The sequence below is a fragment of the Nanorana parkeri genome, unplaced genomic scaffold, assembly GCF_000935625.1.
Source record: "Nanorana parkeri isolate BGI_ZX_2015 unplaced genomic scaffold, ASM93562v1 scaffold2144, whole genome shotgun sequence".
In the NCBI taxonomy this organism is placed as follows: Eukaryota; Metazoa; Chordata; class Amphibia; order Anura; family Dicroglossidae; genus Nanorana; species Nanorana parkeri.
Genome location: NW_017308412.1, coordinates 82786 through 94800, shown reverse-complemented (window position 1 = coordinate 94800; position 12015 = coordinate 82786). Strand labels below are relative to the sequence as shown.

Below are 12015 nucleotides of genomic sequence, written 5' to 3'. Positions count from 1 at the left end.
TCTAAACATGGAGGTAAAAAATCTAAGGAAAGACAACGCCAAGGTATTCAAACCAAACTGGCAAAAGAAGATTAGGTGTAATCACATTTAACGTACTACACACAACTGTTACAATGTATCAGCCTCATAAAGCCCACTGAAAATCACATAACGAGCAGGCGCAATGGCCAAGTGGTAAGGCCCACCTTTAGGCGATCCTTAAAAACCCATCTCTTCAGGGAAGCCTACCTCATCTCAGCATAACTGCCTTTACTTCCTCCAATAACTCAATCCAAACAATTATAACCTTTTGTATCAACTGCCCCTCCTACTAGATTGTAAGCTCTCACGAGCAGGGCCCTCCCAACCCTATTGTTCTGAAACTGTATTGTACTGTAAATTGTATTGTAACTGTACTGTCTCCACTATTTTGTAAAGCGCTGAGCAAATTGTTGGCGCTATATAAATCCTGTATTATAATAATAATAATCTTATAGAGTGTCCTACAGATAAGTCATACACTGTATTATCCTAATAAAGCCTGCCCAGGAGCCAGTCAGAGCAGGCGCAGTGGCCAAGTGGTAAGGCGTTGGTCTCGTAAACCAAAGAACATGGGTTCAATCCCCATCTGTGCCTGGTTATCTTACTGAATAACTGAAGTTTATATCAAAAGACATATTGGGTTCACAGAAAGGTGATGAGTTTGGAGAAGGCAGAAATGAACAATCTAGGCCAAAATAGCTGATTTGGAAAATTTATCTGGTTCATTTATGTTGTCTTAGATTGTTCATTCTCCAAACTCTTCAACCTTTTGTGAATAACCCTGTTAGTACAGGACTCAGGATTTAGCACACAATTATTATGTTTGGATGGAGGTCATGACTGAAAAAAGAGAAAATCCCAAGGTTGTTAAATCCCAGATTGTTGCCATTTTGTCTGATATAACTGAGTATGAAGATAGCAGCTTAAAGGTGGCACACAAGGATCAGTAGAGCAGGCAACAGTGTGGCCAGGTTCGGGCTTTGACCTTTTGTGTGAAGATTTTTAATGCCTTTAGTAAATTAGCCCAGATTTATCAGCTTAATATATTCAGCCAAAACCTGTCCTGACAGCAGGTACAGTGGCCAAGAGTTAGTCTTGTTAACCAAAACTCATGGGTTCAATCCCAGGTTATCCCTACTGGTCACATTGCCCAAAAAATTCTCCATGTCCCCCTATGACACAGTAAGCCTCTTAGATATAATTGACGAAAGCACACTGCTGGATACAATTATTTGAAGTTTATTAAATAAAGCCTATAGTGAACTCTGTGGCGTGTCTCACCCTAAGTGCGATATATCATCTCCATGGTACGGCCCACCTCTATCAATGGTGCTTAGAAAAATAGAAGCAGAGGAACCCTTTTGTTGGTGTTGCATCTGCAGAGATTTGTCGCTTCTCGGCCTTTTGGCTAAGATCAAGTGTAGTATCTGTTCTTATCAGTTTTCAGGGAAGAAAGGCATCGATCCACCGGGCAGAAGCCCGTGGTGTTGTGCCCCCTGGGGGTGGCGTCCCAGGGGTGCGCAGAAAGTCACATGGGTATGGGACCCCACTTGACTCACTGTGCACTTGGTCACACACCACATTGCATATTTTCTGCACTTCGCCTCCAAGACAGGCCCTATGGCTAGTCTGGGGCAATATTTTTGCACTCCGGCCCCTAAGGCCTGTCAGAGTGGTGCACTGGCACTTTAGATTATTTAAGCACTCTATCCACGTTTGGCACTTTTTTATTTTAAATTTTGACCCACAGATGCAAAAGGTGCAGGTTTCTTCGGGGACTATTCCTGACGCTGGGAGGAGATTCTGTGCCTCAAATGGGGTTCTCTGTCTCCTCCCACCCAGGAGGTGGGTTTCTCTTCGGGAGATCCCACTTGCCTAGTACTGAGGGGGACCTGTTTCGGCAGGTCCCCAAAGGAAATGATCCACGGCCTTCGGGGTTGGTGGGCCACCAGTCTCAACCCCTGTCAGGAGCCTTGCGCCCCGGGGGGTCGGGAAAGTAGGTCCCTTCTTTCAAAGGACCTTGCACCCTTGTGCACGTTTTTTGTGTGCTGTGATTTCACGGTTCACTTTTTTTGTTCACAGGGGGAAGTTTTGATGCACGTCCACGGGCTTTGAAAAATCTGCAGAGATTTGTCACAGCCAGAGCAAATTCTGTTGCAGGTTCCCTAATACATCTTCTGTATATTTGTGCCTCAGTGAACTATTACCCGGATGACATCAGCCTTTTGGGCCACAAATGTAGAAGGCGATCATCAGTTTAAAAGGAAACATGTTTGATTCATGATTCTGATGAAGGGGGTTTGCCCCTGAAACGCATCAATCTTGGCTGACTGCGGCCGGTGGACGGTGGTGTGACCGAAGGCTACCGTGTTGCATAGTCGGTTATGATTCTGATGAAGGGGGCTTGCCCCTGAAACGCATCAATCTTGGCTGACTGCGGCTGGTGGACGGTGGTGTGACCGAAGGCTACCGTGTTGCATAGTCGGTCATGATTCTGATGAAGGGGGCTTGCCCCTGAAACGCGTCAATCTTGGCTGACGGCGGGCGGTGATGTGACCGGAGGCTACCGTGTTGCATAGTCGGTCATGACTCACGTCAATCTTGGCTGACTGCGGCCGGTGGGCGGTGATGTGACCGGAGGCTACCGTGTTGCATAGTCTGTCATGATTCTGATGAAGGGGGCTTGCCCCTGAAACGCGTCAATCTTGGCTGACAGCGGGCGGTGATGTGACCGGAGGCTACCGTGTTGCATAGTCGGTCATGAAACACGTCAATCTTGGCTGACTGCGGCCGGTGGGCGGTGATGTGACCGGAGGCTACCGTGTTGCATAGTCGGGGTGATACCATGTTGGGTTAACGGACAGTGTGGCCTCTTGTTTGTTGCTAAAGCCTGATGAAAGCGTTTGCTTGTGAGTACATTTGTCCCTTGTTTTATTCATCCTAATAAACGATTTTACACACGGAGGTTCCCTTTTGTTTTCTTTGTTCGTGGTGGATGCCCCAGAACCTTGGATGAGCAGCTCCTCAAGTCTGTGTGAAAAACTGTGATTAACTGTTGAAAACTTTGAGTGTGCAGCAGCAAGTGGATCGTTCAGCTGGCAGCCATTAGCGCCAAGAGTTAAAGAAAACTTTTTTAGCATAAAAGTAAGTCTTCATGAAAGTGCGCCTAGAACCCCATAAACATTAATATAGTACTGAAGGTGATCTGAGTGTGAACTTTACTTAGGACCGCTGTACCAATTCTCTTCTGTATGCCATACTCCATTTTGGATTGCGAATTGATGAGCAAAGTTCCTCCATCTATCCTTGGTGACCAAGTAATTTAGCCAGTAGGGGGTACACCTGTTACCGATGATGCAGTGCATAGGAAGCTACATGTCCTCATGATGTAGGCTCCCTTATTTGGGTTTGTCTGAAAACTTACCTTCGGTATCCTCGCCACAGGCTGGTACTATACCTGCTAGAGATTAAACTCTGACTTAACTTGCTGTAGAACAATGCGGGCTGTTATGGGTGTTTTGATTACATACGGTTCTCATTTAACAATCTCACCATTGTTGGGGTAGAGGATAAGTCTCCTCGTTCTTCACAGGTAAGATGAAGTACGGCACTTGTGGCACAGTTCCGGTTTTGTCCCGGTAGTGGTCGCGGTGTTTTTCAGCACTCTAAAAGAAGAGAGGGGTATATTAGTGTGTATAAATACTATGCTTGTTGCACTCCTTACCGATATGTCCCTTGTAGTGGGGGGGTGCTCGCAGTGATCAGCAGAAGTTGTAGAAATGTCACCAGCACACCAGTCCTTTTAAGATGGCAAAAGCTTCATTTATCAGTGAAATGCTGCATATGAACACATATCAGCCACAGATCAAAGAGTAAATATCTTCTCCCATTAAGTAAGATATTTACTCTTTGATCCATGGATGATATGTGCTCATATGCAGCATTTCACTGATGACACACATTCCTACACTGATTATACTGTATATGATAGCTAACATCTGCACATGTTTTTGGCGGGATTATGACGTCATTGTGACGTTAGAGGGTGTGTTGATTGGTGTTTTATGCAACTGTCTGTCTATTTATACCTAGATGTGATCACTGTTCAATTGTCAATGCTTAAGCCTGATGAAGGGACCCTGTGTGGTCCCGAAAGCGCCTGTTCATATGACAAAAAACTTCAATAAATGAAGCTTTTGCTATCTTAAAAGGACTGGTGTGCTGGTGATATTAGTGTGTATGACACAAGGACATGAACTCAGTAATAAAATTAAGTATTGACTGACCACACCATGGATGGAACCAGTAGCTAAAAGGGTATGAGTGCGTTTGTCATTTGTTTTGCTTGACTGTCTTGGTGCAGTGACGCATGGGGGGTCTCAGCTGCTGTTGTGATGTGCGGGGTCCCCTGTGCGTCCCTGTGCCTTTAAGGGAGGTTGGGCTTCCTCCTGACAAACCTGCACCCAATTTTAATCTTCTGCCCCATGTGCTCCAAGATGGAGACTCTTAGTTTAGAGTTAAGACCGCACTATATGGAGGTGCCTTGACGTGGCTGTGCGGCTTTCACATTTTCTGCAGAAGACGTGTAACTAAACCTCTGTTTTTAACCTTAGTGGTTATACAGGTTATTTTGCATGAAGGCTGGTGAGTGTGCCTGGAAACTTTTTTCTGTTTTAATATTAGTGTGTATGACACAAGGACATTAACTCAGTAATAAAATGAAGTATTGACTGACCACACCATGGATGGAACCAGTAGCTCAAAGGATATGTAAACCTTTACTCCCCAATGCAGGATGCGACAGTGAGGAGTTTTCAGTAGAGGCTGTGCGGTACAAATGAGTATTTGCCTTGTCAGGGACTCTAGGGGGAGACCTTGGGCAAGTAAAATGCATTTACTCTTTGTTTTTGATATCATTGAGGTAATTTATCCCACTGAGTCTACTGTTCTCCCATGGCAATAATCAAAATTTAAAGTGGAGAGGACTCTGTTACAGTCCATTTGGAGAAGCTGTCCATGCGGTGGGGTGGCCCTATCTACAGCCACCAGATACTCCTGACCGAAATCGTTTTTTGGGGTGAGCGGAGGGTTGTAAACAATTTGCTCTTTTCTGGGTAGACTTGGCCTTCACTTCATGTAGTGACCCAGACAGGAAGTAGGAGGACACAATAAACAACTCATTGTGGAGTGAGGAAGAATTGAAATAATAAGTGGAAAATTATGCTGTTTGCTGCAATAGCTGGGTATTCCCTTTGCCCGGTGTAATAGTAAACTGATCCAAAGGAACACTTATCACTTCAATGTGTGTTGGGATGAAACACACAGAAAGCCTATTTTCCGTAGGACAAAGGTAACCTGTGGCTCTCAATGGATTCCAATGAAAATTTAGCTTTTCTTGTTAAATCCCCACCCTCTTGGATATCAGTCACCTAAAAAGTAGGTATTCTTCTTCCCTTTTAGGTGCCATCCTCATGAGAAAGAAGTCAAAGAGCGGAATTCCCATTGAATCTTGTTTAGGGACACTTTGAGTATGCCATTCTGTTTGCTGGGCAAGGCAAGAGTGAACTGGTAAGTGGTCCTTTGGTTCACTTGAGTGAATCAGCTTCTCCACTAAAGCCAAACTCAAATGTGGTTGGTGCTTTGCTTAGGAATGTGCACATGTGGATACTTTAAACGCTTGCACAGCCACACAGGAACAAGCCAAACAGTAAGTAATGTATTATTTTTCCATCATGAGAAATTTGCAAAAGCCTTCAAATGGTGTAGCTTATGAGTGCAGTAAAGAGATCCAAACCTTTCTGAACTGGTCCAGCTCCTGGGTCCTGTTATAGTCTACGTTGTAGCGGGACCAGCTAGGACTGTAGAGAAACCTGTCCCAGCCACGGGACCTACTGCTCAGCACCAGTGCAGGGTCATTGGAGTAGCTGGTAGGGAACTGCCCCCCCTTGCAGTAAGGACTCTGGCTTGAACTGAGAGCAGAGGAACGGAAATCCTGGAAGCAGCGTGCTGTGGTGTTCCCATACGTATCTCCATAGGTGAATAGCTCGGTTGGAACATGTCCGCGGTACCTGTGGAATACAGTCAGATGAGCTTTTTATAATTACATGTTGAACTACGCTTGCATTTGCTATGCCACTGTAGCGATAACTCCCAGAGGAGCCGCTGGTGCCTGGTTCACTTCTACTCGGTCTAGGGTATGATTTTCGGCCGCACACCCATTAGCTCTAACCGCCCACTTCTGGTGCCCATAAACTGATGTCCACTCCAGTAGTAAGATGCTGAGTAAATGATTTATTGGATATTCACCTTGGGAGAGAGGGTATGGGGGCTTCTAGGTGTCCAGGGGTAACCATCAGAATCTCCAGACTCACCGGACCTTGTAATAGTATCAATGCAGATCCACGTGGGAGACATCAGATAACCACTGATGTGACAGACAGACAGGATAGATGCAGATCCTCAATCCAGGAAAGACACCGACCATGCTCGGAAGTCCACTTAGTTCCAGGGTACTTCAAGAGCCTGCACTGGTCCCTGTTCTCTTCCTCTTTCAATCTCTCATGCCTCCTCCATGTTTGGGGCCTCAGGGAAACCTTTTCCCTCACTGCAGCCCATGCCCACCCACAGGCCTCGGCCTAGCCTGGGGGGGCAGACTGAACAGGACCCAGCCCTAATCCATGGCTGGTCCCGGCGAGAGAGAGAGAGCACATGGCAGCTCCCACCAATATATGTAGTCTATCCCAGCAGGCACCACTGGCTGAAAGAAGCCCAGTGATTGGCTGCTGTACTGTACACACATTACAGTATCCACCATTGGGTGTCCCACAATATGACAGAGTCACACTCCGCCCAGGGGGGTACAGGCAATGCCAGACACCTGGGATTAACCATGTAATCGCCACTACAAATCCAGCCAGGCCGACTACAACCCCGACTATCACTAAATGCATAGTAGTCACATCACAGAAGGTGATGGGCGCTACACTATCTATGGACTTTGGTCCATCTCTGGATGTTGCCACCAAGTTCTGCCCCATGGCATCTCCTCTGTTCTGCGGCATGAGGTTTTCTAAAACTTCCCACTAATTAATGACTGTTCTGGGAGAAATTACAGAGCACAATAGGAAGATTGGTGTGTATCTGCCAGGTAACAGCCGTAAAAGCTTTCACGAAGCAAGGAGAGGCAGGTTTTTCAACCACAACAAGCTCAGATTTGGCAGGTTAGGTTTTTCCAATCATTGAATGCAGAATTACAAACAAGAGCCCAATTAGGATGAATAATTATATCAAATGTAAAATCCTGAAGGAATTGCGACGCCATGCTCGTGTTCAGAACTGTGTATAGTCACGCGTGATTGACGTACATGTATCTGTTTTATTATAAAGAAGTGCATAGGAGGAAGCCTTAGTTAAAAATACCCATAGATATGAGATGGTGCTCAGAAGATCAGACTGCTGACTAGACCAGTGACTATCTATGGTGGGCTCTGCAGGGTCACCCTCAGATGGGCTGGTCACACTCCTTACCTGTCCGCCTCTTCTTCCTCTGTCTTCCGTCCTTCGTCGCTGGGCCCGCTCCCTCCTCTGTCGCCAGCCCCGCCTCCTGCTCCATCACCAACCCCTCCTCCTTCTCTGTTGCTGACCCCCGGGCCCCGCCTCCTCCTCCCCTGCCGGGTCCAGCCTCCTCCACCGCCGCTGCTGGCTCTCATTGACTCAGCAGCGGCTGTGGAGAAGAACACAGCGCTGCACAGATCACTGACAGTGATCTGAACAGCGGCACGTTCGAAGCCATAGGGACCCAGATGGTCCACACGACATCAGGGGCCGCCTGGGTCGCTATGGCGATTGTTACGCCACTGAGTGTCAGACACCAGACTAAGTCGGCCCACCCCAAAAGAACTATTAATCCTTCAAATACTGTTTTCCGGTTTAATTAACCACTTCAAGACCAGGTGTTTAGACCCCCTTCCTGGCCAGGCCATTTTTCAGTATTCTGCGCTGCGGTACTTTGACTGACGTTTATTCCGTCATGCAGCGCTGTACTGAAATGAATTTTATACCATTTTTTGGGGACAGATTCGAGCGGCGCGCGCGGGGGGGCGTGTCTGAGCGGACGTCTAAAGACGCCCGCTCAGATCTAGAGAGCTCGGGCCGGCCGTTTTTTTACTACGGCCGGCCCGGAAGTGGTTAACAAAGAAAATAATAATAAAAAATAAAAAAAAAACCCACTAAGGACATTGATTTCTCGATACTTCACCAGTGACGAGAAAGTGAGGGACAGGGAGGCTCCTCCCTTCCTCTTCTACACATAGCTTAGTTACCGAGTTGGGAAAAGGGCGGAGCTTCGGTGGGATGGGGGAATGCCTCACCCTGCACGGAAGGCAACCGCACCTCACTGCTTGGGACTTATGTATAACAAGATGGAGTCTCGAATATCAAGATGGATTCTTTAGCTTAACCAACTTTTCCACCTCCCCTCATAGTGGGCAGACTTATCTTGCAGGAGCAATAGCTGTTGGCCAACCCAACCAGTCAGTTCCTCCCTTGAGATTGGTAAGCCATTGTGTGTGTGCTGAAGTGTCAGACGGCCATATGCATATGATTCATTTTCCGAGCTGTAGCTGTTGAAGTGGCATAATATTCAACACAGAAGCAGAGCCGGGGAAAGCTCTCATTGCAATGAGTGAAATGGCATTTTTCCAGGTTCTGACTGAAGATATAGGAGGATAAATGGCCGCACACTGGAGCTCGCTGGTCTGAAGAACAATGAGTGCAATAAGGATTTACAAAGCTTTCAGAAAGCTTCTAGCGACACCGGCATTCATTTCTCTGCTTTATAACCTTTATGTTGGGGGTTGGAGATGACTTGACTAATGGATTCATCGATTTAGTCCCTCTGTTGAAACAAACCCCCAATAAAACGCACAGACTGCGCGGCATGGATTTTAACGGCCACAGCAGCCCTTTTATTAAACAAACCAACTTTGTTTAATAAAAGGACTTTGACCCAAACAGATTTTTAACAATAGCCAAAATAATGAACCAAATAATTATACAAATAAATACTCAACGACTGTTGATCTGAGAAGGGTTTTGGGTGCCCAGCAGCCCAAAAAGGGCCTCTCCTAAAAAACTCCTCCCATGTCTCCAGCCGCACCCCAACCAGCTCGAGGACAGTTGCTTCCAAGTTCCAAGGGGCCAGGCCCCCCTACAAATGCTAAGACCAACAGGGGAAGCACCCATACCAGCTGATGGCCCCCCCCCATCTTTGTAATTGACTCCGATTTACAGACCCCCCCAAAAAACCCCTAACCCACCAAGCTGCAGTGACAGAAAAAGAACCTCGTAACCAACGTAAAACAAAACATTCAGGGAGGGGGGATGGGACAACCTGCTTCCTTCATCGATTTTCTAGAAAGAACGCCCCTCAGCCCTTGCAGTTCCCACCCATGTGGCTCCTCCTGGACATCTGACCCCAACGTCCAATCAGGTAAGGACAGCTAAATCCCATCTTATTTTTTAACCCCTTATCCAGGGACTATTCCTCGCCCCAGTCATGTAGCCAGGCCCGGCGCTACTGCAAGGCAAGGCAAGCGGCCGCCTGAGGGCGCTGCAGGGTGAGGTGCACCGAAGGTCAGTGAAGAAAAAAAAACATGCTGATAGGGAGCAGGCCCAGCGCTACAGGGGGTCGGGGAAGGGGTTGGGTGGGAGGGAGGGAGGGAGGGCGCAAAAATGCAACTTTGCCTGTCTAGGCACAAATCCTAGCACCGGCCCTGCATGTAGCCCCTCCGTTTAGTCTCTCTGGGTCTGTCTTTAGACAAAATTCCAGTGGTCACCGGGAGAGCTGGAGATACTCTCCTGAACTAATGAGCCTGCGAGGGAAGATAGTGCGTTTCATTACTGACACTCCAGCACTATCTCTAACTGGTCATGACTCAGTTTAATCACCTTCCGAAGAGAACAATAATTGTTTTCCTTCCGATGGAATCAATCTGGTGGCTCCATGTTCGGAATGCGTTTCTGCAGAGGCGTGCGATTATCCCGGGATAGCCGTGTAATTAGGATATAATTGATTTCTGGAGCTGTATTATGCCGCGGAGATCATTGAAAGTCAAGGGGAAAATAACACTCGCAACATCCTGATTTCTCTCATTCTTAAAGGAATGTTTCAGCCACCCGCGATCATTTTACACTGAAAGAGGACCTGTCATTAAAATTCACACATCGTGCGACTCCACGGGGCTTATCAGCAAATCATATTATTGCTTGGAGTGAAAAACCTCCTCCTTGCTGCTCCCCATCTTTATGCCTAGGCAGCCCAGGTCACATGGCCTGTGGCTGGCTACCAATCATACATAATGTACAGGGGTGTCCCTACTGTTTTTGCCGCCTGAGGGCGAAGTGGGGGAGTGTGGGGTGCTAGCTTTGCACATTACCTCCGTTTGGTATCCCACCCAGCTCACTGATGTCACTGGTTGCTTGGAGCTGGGCGGGATGCCTGCCAGTGTGTCACAGGTTACTAAGAACTCTTTGCAATTTGAGATGCTCTGCCCAGAAAGGGGGCGGCAGGCACACCTACCACTTCAAACACCCCCCACCCCCATGCCCCGGATTCCCCACAAGGCCACCGAGGCCCGGCCCCGGGGCGGGAGGGAGCAGAGGGGTGGCAGCGGTGTCCTTGTGGGGAAGTTGCCCTCTCTACATTCAGTCCTGCTTTGTACAAGCCGAGCCAAATGTTGGGGCGGCAGGGAGAGTAAATCCGGCCCCGCCCCCCCACGCACACACACACACACACACACACACATGACCCAAACAGATTTGCCTGAGGCAACCACCTCATGCTGCCTCATTATAGAAACGGCCCTGATACTGCAGAAGCAAGGCTTCCTTTCTGTGGTTGAATGATGACAGGCATCATTGAACCAATGTCCTGTGAGCCCCGGGTGTCAAAGCTCCTCCCCCCATCCTGGACTCACAGATGAATGTTGCACAAAGTGGTGCCACGCCATTACATGGTGCCATACTCTGCAGCATTTAGTACCTGTCCAACCTGTGACATCACCAGACCAGCCAAAGGAAACTTGGAGAAAATGTATGCATACATACCTGAGCTGGGGGAGCTATGAGGAGGGCAAACAGCAATGAACCCCGAGCCTGGAGTTGGGGCTAACAGATTTCTTTTTTTCCTAGAGGTAAGCTTTCAAGTGATTTAGACACATACCCCGCCAGCTTGCATTACTTAAGCATGTAAAAATGGCCAATGTGCTCCCAGGTTTAGGGCCCTGCCCTCTCCCTTCTCACATCTTTAGATGCAATATGTGGTTTTCCTGTGGTTTGTACTGACAACATCTTAAAAATAATAATTTTTTAAAAATAATTTTTAAATACCGTCATTGTGTTTGTCAATTAGAGTATTAAACAGATAAACACTATATCCTTAAGGCCTCATTCACACACAACGCAAGAGCAAAATTGTATATTGCGTATATACACGTATGTACGTGCTTATATGCGTGCACTATATGCAATCTTAGAATGCATCACTCGTAATGGAATTTGTAATGTGCTGTACGCATGTACGCGCGTATATGCGCGTAAACACGCATATGTGCGCGTAAATACGCAGAAATACGCTGCCCGGGCGCATCTCTGTTCCATTCTGTTTTTGAGCATATATACGCTGCGCAAATATACGGCTCCATACGCGGCTATGTGTATGGAGCCATTTATTTGCATGTGTTGCATATGGTACAATACGCATGTACGCGCGTATATGCGCAGCAGTGTGAATGAGGCCTTAGGCTACAGTTGCATCTGAAGGCTGAAAGACCAATTTGTCAATAAAGCCACACTGCATACTCATCTCTCCCCCTTTCCTGCTTTACCAGGCAGCTGCTCGAATCAAGGGTCTGGTAAGGGATTTTAGGTTGGAACCTAACCCTTTTTTTTTTTTTTTGCATGGGGTTCCCCCTTAAAATCCCCACCACACCAAAA

At 47.3% G+C, this 12015-nt stretch overlaps 1 protein-coding gene across 1 annotated transcript in view; it reads right to left on the bottom strand.

Moving 5' to 3' along the window:
- Window positions 1–3562: 3562 nt before the first annotated feature.
- CUNH2orf70 (chromosome unknown C2orf70 homolog) overlaps window positions 3563–12015 on the bottom strand; it is a 33310-nt gene continuing 24857 nt past the window's right edge. The window contains exons 2-3 of the mRNA XM_018572828.1: window positions 5816–6089; window positions 3563–3686 (exon numbers count right to left, since the gene is read on the bottom strand). Of these exons, the coding sequence (XP_018428330.1) occupies window positions 3570–3686; window positions 5816–6089 (391 nt within the window). The 3' untranslated portion in view covers window positions 3563–3569. The remainder of the gene's footprint in view (window positions 3687–5815; window positions 6090–12015) is intronic.